Below are 17,044 nucleotides of genomic sequence, written 5' to 3'. Positions count from 1 at the left end.
GAGTTTTGAAGGAGCACCTCTTTTCAACCCCCTTCCTAATCCATGCCTGCAACTACTCACAGTCACAGAAAACCTTCAGAAATGTATTTTTGAAAAGCTATGTAAAATAAATTATAGTTCATTATGTTGTCTGCCAACTTTTAGAAGTGGATGTTTTGCTACGATGCTAAAATCTTTAACCACAGCCTGGCATCGCTATTTTGAGGACTTTTGAAAATGTTTATTTTTTTTAATTATTATATTTTATTGACAAATGGGATTTCATAAACATGATGAGCAAGTGTCAATGTTATTTTTTACACAAGACAACACAAATACACAGAAGTGGCTCACAAGCGCGTGTTGCAAATTGTACTGGTAAAAGTAAAAAAAAAAAACGACAAACAGAACAGGAAAATAACAAAAAACTAAAAAGATATTCTGCAGAAATACAGAGAAGAGAAAACGGCAACAACCTAATAACGCACATGAGAAAGACTAATATGCAAAGACAAAAGGAAAGAAAAGAGAAATCAAAAACAGTGGAGTTCAGTTACCAGTGTGTGTTTGAAAATGTTTCAATTTCCTTTTTTTTTTTTAACATATCCAAAGTGCATAACGGCAACTTATAAACACATGCACTCAACACCAAAATGTCCTCCTCCATCTTGGCTCAGACTCGGCGGGAAGAGCGAGCCCGACTGGACAGGGACCTGCGCGTCATCGAGGCCTACCAGGACCGCAGCAAGACGGAGGGCATCGCCAACATGCTGAGCCAGGCCATCACCACCCAGCACGTGCTCTACGCCAGCCTGGGCATCGCCGAGTACATGGAGTTTGTGCTCAAGAACCCCTACAATGTTCCACAGACCATCCGGATCCACAGTGAAGACCCCGAACTCAGGTATAGTGCAGTGTTGCGTTGTGTGTGTTGCGTGCGTTGCGTGCGTTGAGTTGCGTTGCGTGCGTGCGTGCGTGCGTGCGTGCGTGCGTGCGTGCGTGCGTGCGTGCGTGCGTGCGTGCGTGCGTGCGTGCGTGCGTGCGTGGAACCCAGGTGTTCTGCATGAAAAATCATCTATGGCCGAGCCAAAGGGGACATTTTGCCCGGTCTCTTCTTTTTCTTTCATGTGTGCTTCATTTAATATTTAGCATTCAAATGGATTTCATTTGAGAACTTTCAGTTCTCTTGGCAACCACACTTTTAGTGCTGTGTTAATTCATGCATCTCACCTCACATGAGAGCGAGACGGAGATAATTTAGCTCGCTGCAGCAGTCCTGCATCGGTTCTCCTTCAACTGCATACTGTACGTGTGGCATGCTACTGAAAAGTGCCATTATTTGTTGAAAATAGGAAATATCTACAGTGTGAATGGTCTGATGTCACTTCTAATGTAACAGGAATGGTCCAGTGTCACTTATAATGTAACTAATAGTCCAGTGTAATTTATAATGCCACTAATGGTCCAGTGTAATTTCTAATGCCACTAATGGTCCAGTGTAATTTCTAATGCCACTAATGGTCCAGTGTCATTTATAATGTAACTAATAGTCCAGTGTCATTTATAATGTAACTAATAGTCCAGTGTCATTTATAATGTAACTAATAGTCCAGTGTCATTTATAATGCCACTAATAGTCCAGTGTCATTTATAATGCCACTAATAGTCCAGTGTCATTTATAATGTAACTAATGGTCCAGTGTCATTTATAATGCCACTAATAGTCCAGTGTCATTTATAATGTAACTAATGGTCCAGTGTCATTTATAATGTAACTAATGGTCCAGTGTCATTTATAATGCCACTAATAGTCCAGTGTCATTTATAAGGTAACTAATGGTCCAGTGTCATTTACAATGTAACTAATAGTCCAGTGTCACTTCTAAGTGTAATTTCTGCTGCATGTCTGGTTTGTGTGAGGTGAGCACACTTCATGTTGACAAACAATGGCTGGCCTGTGCTGTGCATGAATCACTGGTGCATTAGTCCAGCCAGCAGGGCCACCTGGGCTAATTGGGGAAGGGATTGAGGCACAGCTGTGCTACCAAGGCGACCGTGCTCTTTTCGCCCCCCCCCCCCCCCCCCCCCCCCCCCCCCCCCCGCTCACCAAGGTGTTGAAGCAACGGGATTTCACCAAACTGTGCTAAGGTCATCCGTAAGCATCCTTCGTTGGATATCTTTTTTTTTAGCTGCAACAGTTAACCAGTGGTGGAAAACACTCACATTACTTTACCTATAGTAAATGTATCAATACTGCAATGTAGAACTACTCCGTTACAAGTAAAAGTCCGGAATTCTAAATGTGCTGGAATAAAAGTACAAAAGTAGTGGCATCAAAATGTACTTGCAGTACTGAAATAGAAAGTACTCACTATAGAGAATGTCCCATTTCAGGTTTTCAAATTGTAAATTTGAAAATACCAGATCTACAAGCTCACAATGTGTCTCAAGTACAGTACTTAAGTAAATGTACGTATTACTTATTCATCCTGAAGCGTTGGATCTCTCTTTGGGGCTGCAACGGTTAACTCATTAACTGCCACATAGAATGGTCTGCCCACTGCCAGCGAGTTTTTGCATTTTTACTCATCTTTAAAGACGTAGCGAAATGAAACGTTTTTCACACTTCTAGAGCATATCTGTTGTCACCATATGGACATACATACCTAACAATAGATGCCAAAACAATGGGAAAATGTCCATTTGTGTGTATCTATTTTTATAGCAAAAGTTAAAGGTATATTCAGTGATTTCACTTAATTCAAATATGACTTATTTTTTTGTTTTGTTGTGATAATCCTCCCTACATAGAGTGTGCTGACCATATAAGGAGTTCCCCCCTGTCCCCAGTTAACCCCTGGGGGTCAAAAAACCTCAGGTTTCGTTTTTGGCTAGGTGGCCCAGCCTTCATCCAATCAGGATAGAGAGGGGCCTTCCGCCAATCATGATCGAGCGGGGGCGGGCCTTGGTGTGTGTGATGTTGGCCTGTAGCGTGTCCCCCCACTGTAGTGCGTGCATGTCAAATTTTAATTATTTCCTTTGAACGAAAACGTGATGCGTGATGATGTCGTGCCGAGTCCAACATGAATAAAAATGAATCTTGATTGCATTCACCTGTTTTATTCCCATTGCTGCGCGTCCGTCCAAGCACAGCTGATGTTGATTACAGAACTTCACTGTTTTTTTATCTCATTCAAGATGACATCCAGATGTTGTATTACTAATTTTAAACTTAATCAGCACGCTAAAACATGTATCTGAAAACATTATCGGTTAGAAATAATACATATGTATGTATGTATGTATTTATTTTTTTTACATGCTGACACCATGCTGAGGTGATGCTTCCAACGTGTTCCAGGCCAAAGTTATGATTAACCCATTTTGGGCGGGAAGTTCGGGAACCCCTTTTGGTGTTAGCATTATGTTATGCTTTAGCTATTGAAAAATAGCAGATCTACAAGCTCATACGAGCTTGTAGGTCTGCTATCTTTGAAAAATCGAAGAACGACTGACATAGAAACATAGCTTTTTCAGAAAACTGTCAGGATGTAGAAGACATTTTTTTAATCTGATCTCAGGTCAAAATGGGTTAATATTGCACTCCAGGAACAGCAGATCTACTGCTGTTTCTCAGCACACAACACCATTGTATGCCACCGTATGAATCACACTTCTTCCACACAAACAAAACCCATGGAGAAAAAAACAACTCCAGCTGTAACCTGATTTTTCTGAGCTCGGCCTTTGAGACTACTTAGAGACAGAGAGCTGGAACGGGTCGGAGAGTTCTACCTTTGATGTGCTGTGGCTTTTTTCTTTTCTTCCCCCGCCTCGCTGAAGAAACAGCGGGAAGCCTGAAGGCTGCTCCTACAGTAGAGGGAACACGTTCCATACCTGTTGCCATGCATTTTGCATGGCTGCGTTGGTGTGTATAATGCCTCACCGGAGCGGAGCGCCCCTTGCCTGCTATAGCTGGCGGCCAGCGAAGGGAAAAGCTGGGATGCACTGTGTATAGTTCCTCAGTGCAACGTCTCCAGCAACGATCGAGGCCATTTCTCTCTGTCTCTCTTCTCCCTCCTCTCTGGCTCTCGCTCTCTCCTATTCATGCTGTTGTTTCATTATCTTCCCCACTGCTCCTCTTACTGTTTTACTGTCCGTCCGTCCACCTCCCCCCCCCCCCATTTCCATCTAAATCTATTCATGCTCCTGCATGGCCTCTTGTGTTGTCGCTGTTGTCTCTGTCCATAAGCAGCACCTCGTGTCTTTTCTTTTGAGTTGCCCTTTACATTATCAGAGTACACTCTGGATTTCACTTAGACGTAGAATACGTCTCGTTGCATGGCATAAGCACGTACACACACACACACACACACACACACACACACACACACACACACACACACACACACACACACACACACACACACACACACACACACACACACGCATGCACACACACGCACACACACACACACAGACAAACAAAAAACGCATGCCTCTCTCTCTCTCTCTCGATACATGCAAAATGGTTTGCTGCAGCTTGGTAAAAATCCAAATAAGGTTCATTAAAATGACTCGTCTAGTCGCAAGGCTAATGTTGGCAAGGTGGGGTTCCTGAAAAATTCATACATTCTCCATTTGCTATTGCGTGAAATTCCCTTCTCCGTGCCCCCCGGGTGTGGACCCTTTGATGTTTAAAGTAGTCTGTGTCCCTTTATATATTTCTGTGTGAAATTCTCCCACTCGAAGAAAAGAGGAAAAGTGGAGTGCAAGGAGGAGGAGAGGGTTGAAAATGACTCCCCTCTCTGCCCAGTGTGTGTTATCTTTTTCCCTGTAACACTCTCCCTCGAAATCCATTTGATGGGGATTGGGGGACTATAGCATTGACCTCCATAGCATTGTATGAAAGCTGCCCGATGGTAATTGAAAGCCAAGCATTGTACTCGGCAGTATTGACTCTAGACCTTGGAAAGTCGCCCCACTTCTCCTTTGGACCAAATACTGTACAAATCACAGTAGTTGTTTATTGTTGTTTTTTTTATCAATATGCCTTTTGTGAACAAGAAAAACAATATTGTATTGCATAAAAAGGACATTACCACTAAAGGGCACCATTGAATGTGAAGGGAAGCTTCAGTTAACCACAATGATTTTTCAGGACCATTTCTGGTTTTGTTAATGTACTTTGGCTCTAACATTATTATGTGAGCAAATTATGTAAACACTTATTTTTTTCATCAGATTTTGATTTAGTCTTAGTCCTATTTAGTCTTCTGAAATTGTTCAGTCTTAGTCTAGTCTTAGTCGACTAAATATCAAAAACCTTTTCATCTTATATTCTTAGTCTTACTCAACTAAACCAGTAAGACGCCTGAGGGCAAGAAGTGACTTTGCCCTAAAGGGCGAGGTCGCGTGCACGCATACCGCCTGGGTGACAGCAGACTGCTGGGCGAGCGCTGGCGCTTTGGAATGGGGGGTCAGATCAACATATCATATGGAATGAATTCTGTACTGGCCATGTATGGACCATATAGGAATGTCAGAACAGGGAGGCAGCGGGGGCAGTGTCTTGAGTGTACAGGGTTTGATGTAGTCTGGCCATATATGGAGCGTGTCTTGAGTGTACAGGGTTTGATGTAGTCTGGCCATATATGGAGCGTGTCTTGAGTGTACAGGGTTTGATGTAGTCTGGCCATATATGGAGCGTGTCTTGAGTGTACAGGGTTTGATGAGGTCGGATCAACATATGGAATGTCGGAACAAGTCAGCTCCATATATGGAGATCTAAGGGTGGATCAAAAGATTTGTATACATTTGGAAACTCTATGGGATATCCTGCATAATGAGTACTTTCTACTTTTGGTACTTTAAGTACATTTTGATGCAGATACTTTTGTACTTTTTCTCAAGTACATTTTCAAGTCAGGAATTTTACTTGTAACGGAGTAATTATATATATTGCAGTATTGATACTTTTACTTAAGTAAAACATTTGAGTACTTTTCCCACCATTGCTCATAGGCAGAACCTAAAGATAGCCCTAACTTAACCCATTTTGACCTGAGATCAGATTCTAAAAATGTCTTCTACATCCTGACAGTTTTCTGAAAAAGCTATGTTCTTCGATTTTTCAAAAATAGCAGACCTACCACTCGGTGGCGCGCTATGAGCTTGTAGATCTGCTATTTTCCAATAGCTAAAGCATAACATAATGCTAACACCAAAAGGGGTTCCCGCCCAAAATGACCTAAACAGAAAATAAAATGATACAATATGAACCATGCAACTCAAACACCTACGCAAGTGGTTCCCAAACCTTTTCATGTCAAGGACCCCCAAATTGACACTAATTAGCCCACAGACCACCATTTGACAAGATATGCCAGGGACCCCCCATAAGAAGATTTTTACACCTCTAGCAGTTGATTCTCAACTGGTTTAATTTCAAGGACCCCCAATTTGACATGCATTAGTCTGCGGACCCCCATTTAATGGCAGTTCTATCTCCGAGACCCCAATTTGTATTGTAAAATCAATGTTATTTTAACTCCGAGAGTGTACAAATGGAACCAAATGGGGTCCATTTGGTTCCATTTGTACACTCTCAGAGTAACAGACCCATAAGTGTCCATTTGGTTTCAAACTATAATTTAGCTGGGGACCCCCTGGAACTCCCTCAAGGACCCCTGGGGGTCCCCGGACCCCACTTTGGGAACCCCTGTTCTACGCAACATAGTCTGTTCTCCTATACGGCAGTGGATGCTGGACCCTGAAGCCAACCCTGCAGAAGTCTAGATAGGTGCTACACCAGGATGTTGCATGCAGTACTTAACATCAGCAAGTATACACATGTTACCAACATCAATCTGTACGATGGAATGCCAACGGTGAGCCAGCCAAAATAGCATCCAGGAGACTGAGACTAGCAGGACACTGCCAAAGACACCAAGAGCTGCCAGCCAGCAAGTTAGTGCTGTGGGAACCAACACACAAGCACCGCTCACGAGGACGTCCCACACTAACACCCCAATTGCCCAGGACGAAGTTCACCGTCCTTTCTATTAGTAAAACCCAGCGCCCAGGACGAAGTTCACCGTCCTTTCTATTAGTAGCGCCCAGGACAAAGTTTTATCCAAAATACAAAGTTTATTGATATGAAAACCGATCGCATCGCTCTACAGCCTAGGAGCTCCTGTTGTGCAATCCTCGATGTTGCGTAACAGTGGGACGTCATCGGAAGTGTTCCCCCCCTGTTTAGCTGACGACAACGAAAATCTTAAAACGTCAATAACTCGCGATCTAAATCATCCCGTCCAATTCTAAGAAAAGATCCTAGCCCCCCCGCTGTCCAGTCGCTAGTCGCGTTAGATTTAATCATGCCTCCCGTTGTTGTCGGTCACATCGAGAGTGTTTTGGCTACATTTAGCTGCTCCAGCCACATCCGGTATAACTTCCGGTCCATCGGTAAAAGTGCTCTGTTGCTATAAATCGATTGGGCGCTATGATTTAATGGATTACATAACCCTGTGTTTAACATGTGGATGTACTCATGAAAGACGCAGGAGCGCAGGTGGTTTTAGGAGGAAACCACCTAACTCCATGTTTGAGGTTTTTGGTTTATTTCTTGTATAAATCAGTGCTATTGAACAACCTTTACATCTGTGTGTTGGTTAAAAAACAAACAAAAAAAACAATGAAAGGTAGTAAAAAGCGCTTTGGACTAAACCTCTTAACTCCATTGGACCCTCAAACTGTCTGCTAAAGCAACTACGTAACTCCACCTCTCCCCCTCTCATGCAAGCAATTGACAATATACTGTATAAAGCATAGAGTATATATATAATAGAGACTGAACTGGCGCGAAGCTCCGCCCCCCCAGCTATTCATGTCAGTGGAAGTTGCTCAGTGGCGTTTTGAAGCACCCGGAAGACTGCCGGAAGTCCCTCCCAGGACCTCAACTTTGAGGTCCTGAGTGACGTAGGGCAACTGAGCGCTCAACGTTAAAGCCCAGCTGCACGGGGTTTCCCGGTCATGAATCCACGGGTCCGCCTGTAGTCCCTCCTCCTACCACTAGGACCTAGAGCTTCAATGTTGGAAAGTCTGCCTGCCCCCTTGGTATAAAGTCACAACACCAACTTTGAAGAGGCAGTATTGCTTTGTGTTCAAACTGAAAAGTTATGCAGAGATACTGTATTAGCATGCGAAAGGTTGCAGTAGGTACAGTAGCTGTCTTACACCTATCTGGTTGCATCTGTTATAGTGCTTTGTTCTATGCAACACTCCCTGTGTTATTGATGACTTGGCTTATCAAATAAACACATATTTAATCCAGCATTTCTTACATTGAATTCATCATATTTGACATGGCATGACAGCATAACCTAGCCTTTCATTTTGAAGACATCTTGACCTGATGTGTTTCTCAGTATTTTGACTGAGGCTTTCAGTCAGCCTTGCCTGCACGCAAACCGGCTGATTCATCTCATTTCGGGGTTTCCATGGTTATTAAAAACACACTTTATTCCTAGACTTTTATGCTTCGTAATTGCTCAATTTTGGACCAAATAGAATGTCACATAAACCTAAAATCACAGGGGCAAATACACACAAACCTAGTGCATTCAGTCTGGAACAGTCAGTCTGAATTATGATGCTGATTGAAAATGAACGGTAGCAGCTGACCATTATTACAAGCCAATCCAAAACATACATATGCCGTTTATATTATTTCAGAGGGCACCATGTCTAAGTGATATGTCATGACTGAGTGAGGGAAGGAGACATATCTGATATGGCATGTAACTTAATGTTACCTAGTAGGGCTTGATAACATTCTGCAGACTCACTCCTTCGGATTCCGCACTTTTATCTACTCTTGACAACCATGCAGAGTAGACCTATATGAAAAGGTTAAGTAGCATGTTAGTTAGACAGACTAGAAGCTAGACCGGCCTGCGGACGGTCTCGCTCTAGCGCCACAGGGGGGAAAAAAAGTGTAACATAGAAACGTGTGGCCTGTAGAATGATGTTACCATAGGTGTGCGTCGCTGTTTGATGACGTTGCGTAGAGTGGTCCTAATGGGCAAAAGAGGTGGCTGAAATGTGCCTGAATAATGCGTTTTATAATAACTGTACAATATGTGAAGACATTGAGGGCGGGATAATAAGCCTAGAACCTTGGCAGAGTACTTATGGATAGTGTGTGGAAGTGTGGAGGCAAGTGGAGTGCTGGTAAGCTCGGCCCTAGCAACCAGACACCACATCGACTCTATTCTGATTCTGGTAGTGGGGTGCTAGGTACTGTATACATTGTTTACCTGGCATCCTATAGTTTCAATGTACAGCTTATTATTTTTGATAGTATGTTGTTTAGAGTGATGCTAGGTTATTTTCTTGGTTTACCCATAGTTTACTGAGACACTACACGGTTTCTGCATTTGATGCACAGTATGTGTGCATGCACCTTGCTTATTGTAAGGATCACTCTAGATAAGAGTATCTGCTTAATTCTATACATTGTAATTGTAAATTGTAACAACATATATTTTCCAACAACATTAACAATGTTTTCCAACAACATTAACAATGTTTTACAACAACATTAACAATGTGCTGGATCAACCGAGGGGTGGTGCATACTCTAATAGGCTCTATCTATGCACACAGAATAACTCTTCCTACTTCCTTCACAGGTGTTGCCGATGATACTAATTTAGCCTCTGTTCCATTCCAGTGTACAATGGTTCTCAAACTTCTTAATTTCAAGGACCCCCATATCTCTGAGAGTGTACAAATGGAACCAAATGGACAGAGTCAGTGTAACCAGTGAGCCAACACGCACAATAGAAGCACCCTGACTCTGTTGGAACGAGAACGAGAACGAGTTGGAACGAGAATGGAACAGATAGCCTTCATTAACCCATTTTGGGCGGGAACCCCTTTTGGTGTTAGCATTATGTTATGCTTTAGCTATTGAAAAATAGCAGATCTACAAGCTCATAGCGCGCCACCGAGTGGCGCGCTACGAGCTTGTAGGTCTGCTATTTTTGAAAAATCGAAGAACCACTGACATAGAAACATAGCTTTTTCAGAAAACTGTCAGGATGTAGAAGACATTTTTAGAATCTGATCTCAGGTCAAAATGGAGCTTTCCAAGGTGGCTGGTGTGTGCGCATATATAGCCCATTCTGAATTGGAACCTTCCCCATCTTTTCACACAGTGTGATCACCAGCACGGAGGAGTGGCGCTACTTCAAGGAGCTGACCAGATCAACTACCCCACTGGAGGAGGACATGTTCCACGTAGGGGAGGAGGATGAGTCGGCGCCTCCCCGTGTCTACCTGCGGCCCAAGGAGAGTGTCCACATACCCCTGAAGTACCAGAGCTTCCTGTGTGACCACAACATGGCCCCTCAGGTACAGTGTGTGTGTGTGTATGTGCACCTGAAACATGCACTCTCATTGATGGGAGCAGATATAGGGTGAATCAAGGAACTCAGAATCCATTCATGGAATGTACAAATTTACTCTTTTGTTTGAGTTTTGGAACTTGGTACATGGTGTGGTGAATGTCTTAATGAGGAAACTTACTGATTGCAGTGGATTGCAGAAGTCTTGCAAGGTCAAATGTGATATGAATTGTAATTTTGATCAATGTTTTGCCTCTTATCTCTGCTATCGTACTAGCCTCGGAAACCCAGACGTCTTTATTTCCAGGGAGAGAAAAAAAAGTCTGGGACCGAGTCCACTTAAATTTGGCATAGAGTAGCGCAGACGTCGATCACTCTCTGCTGATTTCTGATCGTCTGCACCTTTGTTAGATTGACGCGCGCACACACACTCCTCTCTCTCATGTCGTGCAGCTGTGTCTAGATTCTTCCGGCAGATCCTGCCGGGAGCAGATCCTGCCGGGAGCAGATCCTGCCGGGAGCTGCCTCATGCCATAGAAAGCATAGGTGGACCCCAGGCTACTATCGTACCAACATCAATACAGCATGGATTTGTGGACAAAATCTTATCCAACCATCCATCCATCCATCCATCCATCTTCAACCGCTTATCCGTAGTCGGGTCGCGGGGGCAACAGCTCAACCAGAGTGCTCCAGACTTCCCTCTCCAGAGCAACATTAGTGACTTCCTCCTGGGGGATTTCGAGACGTTCCAAGGCCAGTGAGTCGATGTATTTCCTCCAACTGCGCCTTGGTCTGCCCCGGGGTCTCCTCCCAGTGGGACCAACCATAACATATCCAACCATAACAAAATATATTATTTAGTTGTGGGCCTGAGAGGCTAATGGTGCTCTGTGGCTCAAATACCGAATACATAATGGGCCTTGACGTGAAAGAGGTTGAAAACCACTGCTCTAGCACCACAGATGTACTAAAATTAAAACTACAGACCTCCCAAAACAACCTATTCATTAGGGCGGCATATGGCTCAGGGTAGAGTACAGAAACCTTATGCAGACCGTGGCCATCTTGCCAGCAGGGTGCTAACTAGGTGCAACTTCCCCTTGACAGCCCATTCATTCAACGTCAAACTCACCAACATTGCAGCTGTGCGAAAAGCTTGAATTATCCTCTTTCTATCTTTGTTTCATAAATATCCACTGTAGACTTTGTTATGAGCTACTTCGTTTTTAGTAAAGCAACCTCATGCTTTATGTGCAAATTCAAAACGGGTGGTACGCATGCAGGGCTGTTGAGTGATATACAACGAGCACTCCCAAAATCTGACACTTAGAGAAAAAAATTATCTGCACAGAATTCCTTGTTTTCAGGATACTTAAAGGGGAAAACCACCCATTTTCAACATTTTACTATGTCATTAATATACCTTAGAGCTGTTGTGTGGAAATAATAAAAAAGTCCCCCCATTCTGTGTTTCCTAGAACTGTAATTATGAAAAGAATCATTAACATGGTGAATCACATCTTGATGACATCATCAAGATGTGTTTCACCATGTTAATGATTTTTTTCAGACCTCTAGTTCTAGGAAACACAGAATGGGGGGACTTTTTTATTATTTCCACACAACAGCTCTAAGGTATATTAATGACAGTAAAATGTTGTAAATGAGTGGAATGCCCCTTTAAGGGCCCATGTAGGCTACTGTACATGTCAAACTACTTCAAAAGAGTGAGAAACGCCCGGGTGCTTTGATGTGTTTGGTCCGACGTACTAACAGTCCAACAGGCATTAGTCCAACACCCTGCCCAAAACCCAACCCTAAACCTATAACCACACAGGAGGCCACAGGTTAGTTTTAACCTGCCACACATGTCGGGAGCCACGGGTGAGCTTTAACCGGCCACTGATGAAGACAGCATGTTAGCATAACGATAAGGACATTAATGAAGAATTTTCGCTGCAGCGAGTCGGTAATAAACTGGCGGGTTCTTAAGGATACCGTTCAATCAATCAAAAGAACGGACTCCAGTGAAAGCCTTACTGACTGCAGTGTAGTGCAGTGGACTGCCTGTACGGTGGAACGCCATCAGTTATCTCTACACTCATCCATATCTGCATTCTGTTGGCTTGTTTCTGTCATTATTTCCTGTGCAGCTGAATGTGCCCAATAGAGCAGGACAGCAGCACACTTCCTCAGTGTTCATTGAACTCAGAGTTAACCCATTTTGGACTGAGACCAGATTCTACAGACCTAAATGTCTTCTAAATCATGACAGCTTTCCCCCCTCCAGAAGCAATGTTTTGAGTTAAAACACGTTCGCTGGGAAAGAATCTATAATTATTCAAAGCCCACAGTTTAAAAAAAAAAGCAGATCTACAAGCTCATAGCACGGCAGTCGGTGCTGCGCTATGAGCTTGTGGATCTGCTATTTTTCAACAGCTAAAGTATAACATAGTCCTTCCCGTCCAGAATGCGTTAAATTAACATTGGGATGATTTTTTTACTTTGCAGGGTATTCCCTCTAAGCCTGCAGGGGGATAAGCACAGCTGATCTTTTTTTCCAAGGGCAAGTCATGCAAATGCAATATCAACCCCTGCACCCCAGGGTTAACCCATTCTGGGCGGGAACCCCTTTTGGTGTTTCAAGCATTGTGTTATACTTTAGCTATTGAAAAATAGCAGATCTACAAGCTCATAGCGCGCCACCGAGTGTCGCGCTACGAGCTTGTAGGTCTGCTATTTTTGAAAAATCATGAAAATGTGGCGCAAATCTTATATATATATTCTTTCAGAGCGAACGTTTTTAACTCAAATCTTTGCTTCTGGGGGAAACAACATATTTTCAGATGGGGGTCGGCGGCCAATTACATATATTCTTGGGGGTCCTTGACATGAAAATGTTTGAGAACGACTCATAAACATGGGGTTTTTCAGAAAACTGAATTTGAAGGCATTTGTATGAAAAAAAACGAAAATCACAACAAAAAAAAAATCAAGTTTATTTTAGTTTTTCTGCCTTTTCATTATAGGCGAGATGAGGACCATTTTGCTAGACCTGGTCACATTTGTAGAATCATCCTCAGGTCTAAATGGGTTAATTTGGTGCCGGCAGTGGTTCCGCAAAAACACAAAGAGGGACTGATGATAAATGTCATTTATAGAGGCTTTATTTGCCCTTATCTCTGCTGGATGACCGCATTCATTCAAATGTGTTTGGTTTTGTTCCGCCCCCTTGGTTTTGTTGCATGCTGAATTCTGCTGATGTTTTCCTTATCGTTCTCGGGTGCTTTCTAGTCGTCGCCCGGACAAGAAAAACGAACAAATCTAGCCCACGTTCAGGAGATGAATATCGTTATTTATTTATTTATTTTTTGGGGGTAGATAATCAGTTCCACTAACCATGCGGTTTCTTATCGAAATCTCACAGGGGCCGAGCTTCATCTCCGCGGGCGAAAGTGCACAGGTGGCCAAGCGGCATCCGTCCAACATCATGCCGGCCAAGTCCATCAAGGTAACGCAGTTCTGCCTCAGCTCACACTTTTCTATATATTTTCTTGTCCAATAATCTCCTCTCAAATGTCTCTGTGCAAACAAATCCCATTCCGTCTGTCTCCAGGGCTGGAGTTATGATAAGCTATGAATCTGGGTTGAAGATTGCACACGCACGCACGCACGCACGCACGCACGCACGCACGCACGCACGCACGCACGCACGCACGCACGCACGCACGCACGCACGCACGCACGCACACACACACACACACACACACACACACACATGCACACAATAAGAACAGTATCATTTCCCTGATTGAGTTCTTTGTGTTTTCTTGCCCCTCCTTCAGCCTGAGGAGAGTATTACTGCATTATACTGAACCACACCTACCTGCACCACATCCAAGTTTAGTTTTTTAGGCAGAGAATCCAAAATAATTGCATCCAAACTTCCGTTTTCTGCAGGCGTATGCATCGTGATCCGTATCTGTTTGCTGGGGTCTCTTGAATATTGAGCAGTATTAATTAACAAAGCAAACTTCGAATGCTCAACACACGTTGGAGGTTTTGTTTTTGAGACGCCTACAGTCGCTGTTTAGCTAATACCGCTTTCGATCAAGACACACCGCACGCACGCACGCGCGCACGCACGCGCGCACGCACGCACGCACGCTCATAAAACAAATACGGTACAAACTCTGGGAATTGTCAACTATATAAACCAAAGCAGTGGTGTAAAGTAACTATGTACATTTACTTGTGTACTGTACTTAAGTACAATTTTGAGGTATTCTTGAGTACGTCACATTTTCAGTACTTTTACTTCTACTTCTATTGTACTTTTACTCCACTGCATTTATTTGAAAACTTGTGTTTACTAGTTACTTTGTAGATGGATTGGATTATTATTATAAAACATACATTCACAACTACAGCCCTATATACATTTCGGCCATTTGAAATGGAAAAAATCCGGTCGTTGAGATGGACAGACGTGTTTCGTCTCGCTCCTGCGCCAAGTCACAGAATGTTGACAAAAAAGCGCATTTTCTCGCTCATTTTCTTTTCATACTCCTGTGGATTATGGATTTCTACTCCAATTCACCCTGGTTCTACCATCACGTGGATATGAGGAGAATTGATTACGAGAACAACACCAGCGTAAACAACGAAGAACACAGCACGTTCTATCTCCTCGGCAACAACAACAATGGATCGACCGGTAAACATCTCGGACACGGCGCGGCTGGAATCCACGCACTGTTAACCTGCAATCCGGCAAAAAGAAACAAACCCCTACTTGGCAAGATCGACAGACGCCTGTTCTGTTGTATATTCTTGTTAATGGCAGGAGACATCCAACCCAATCCTGGTCCTGTAATCACTAGACTTCAGGCGAAGAAACAAACTTGCCTGATGATCACGGACGCAAGGACAACAAAGGAGACGGTCGCGGCCACACAGCCAACTCAAGATACGGGCACGGAGCCACCTTGGGGATCCATCGCAAGGACAACGCATGAGACGGTCACGGCCACACAGCCAACTCAAGATACGGGCACGGAGCCGCCTTGGGGATCCATCGCAAGGACAACGCATGAGACGGTCACGGCCACACAGCCAACTCAAGGTACGGGCACGGAGCCGTCTTGGGGACCCAACGCAGATCTTACATCGGCGGCAGTCGAGGCAAAAGACACGGACAACACCACCATCTACAGGCGTGAAGAGTCTCCACATCCAACCAAGGGGGACAACGAGGCTGGAGACGGACACCGTGATACTTTACCTGCTATTTCTGCTGTTTCTCCGGTCGACACCATGGCTCAATCGGCCCCACCAGAGCCCTCGGGACCCCATCCCCCACTCCCGCCACCCCACGACGACCCCCACGCACCCCCCACCCTCCCCCCACGGCAACCCGCGGCTTCTACAGACAACAATGGCCCTCCGCTCCCCTATTTCGCCATGGAGGAGATAAGCACCATAGTCAGAGCCAACGGACTTCATATCTTTCACCTGAATGTCAACAGCCTTGGACCCAAAATGGCTGAAATCAGGCATATGTTTCAATGCGGTAAGGCGAACATCATTAGCTTCTCTGAAACCAAACTTGATGAGTCAACCAAAGACCCAGAAGTTGAAATAGAGAACTATTCTTTGATCAGAAACGACAGAAACAGGCATGGTGGTGGCGTGTGTATGTATATTCACAAAGACACTGAATATGTTACTCGTACTGACTTACAGCATGATGAAATTGAAACTGTGTGGGTTGAATTAATTTTCAAAAAAGCTAAATCAGTATTAGTGGGCACCGTCTACAGACCGCCTGACCAACATGGGTTCTATGATATACTTGAGGGGTGCTTAGTTGAGGAGGAATGTGTAGAGAAAATCCTGATTGGCGACTACAATACAGACATGCAACGAAAGGAAGCACCTGTGTTTAAGTCATTCAGTAAGTTCTGTGATCTACATAGTGTCAGTCAGCTAATTACCCAACCCACTAGAGTGTGTGATTCTACTCAAACTGTCATTGATCTCATTCTGTCCTCGGACAAATCCAGAATCTCCAAGAAAGGGGTTATTGTATGTGGGCTTAGTGATCATTTTATGATATTCTGTACCCGCAAAATACAAAAACTTAAGACCGGCTGCCACAAAACAGTCATATCAAGGGACCTCAAAACCTACTCTAGTGGGGTCTTTAACCAAGTATTGGAGAGTCTGGATTGGTCCGATGAGCTTAAATGCACACATGTCGAAGAAGCTTGGCTTGGCTTCAAAACCAAATTTACATCAGTACTGAACAACATGGCTCCTTTGAGAACCACCAGGGGCAAAACCCGCTCGGAACCATGGATGAATCCGGACATACTGGCTGCAATGAAAGCCAGAGACAAAAAATGCTCTGAAGTTCTAAAATGCAAGTCAAAGCTAGCCAAGCGCTTCGACAGTGTTCGCCAAGCTCGTTTGAACAACCTAAATACACAACGAATCAAACTACGAAACAGTGTAACTGCCATGACCAAATCAGCTAAAAGTAACTTCATTAATGATAAAGCTGAGGAAAACAAAAACAATCCTCATGAGCTCTGGAAGCTACTAAACAATCAACTAAGCTATGGTCAGAAACTAAAAACCAGATTTTC

The 17,044-nt window shown here is 43.8% G+C and overlaps 1 protein-coding gene across 1 annotated transcript in view; it reads left to right on the top strand.

The window, feature by feature from the left end:
- The window catches only part of nphp4 (nephronophthisis 4), a 425,525-nt gene that overhangs the window by 377,116 nt on the left and 31,365 nt on the right, over positions 1 to 17,044 (top strand). Inside the window, exons 20-22 of the mRNA XM_079525926.1 lie at positions 657 to 883; positions 10,203 to 10,398; positions 13,822 to 13,905. Of these exons, the coding sequence (XP_079382052.1) occupies positions 657 to 883; positions 10,203 to 10,398; positions 13,822 to 13,905 (507 nt within the window). The remainder of the gene's footprint in view (positions 1 to 656; positions 884 to 10,202; positions 10,399 to 13,821; positions 13,906 to 17,044) is intronic.

This window comes from Electrona antarctica (assembly GCF_951216825.1).
Source record: "Electrona antarctica genome assembly, chromosome: 2".
NCBI lineage: Eukaryota > Metazoa > Chordata > Actinopteri > Myctophiformes > Myctophidae > Electrona > Electrona antarctica.
The sequence above is the reverse complement of the archived record's forward strand: the minus strand, read 5'-3'. Positions and strand labels throughout refer to the sequence as shown.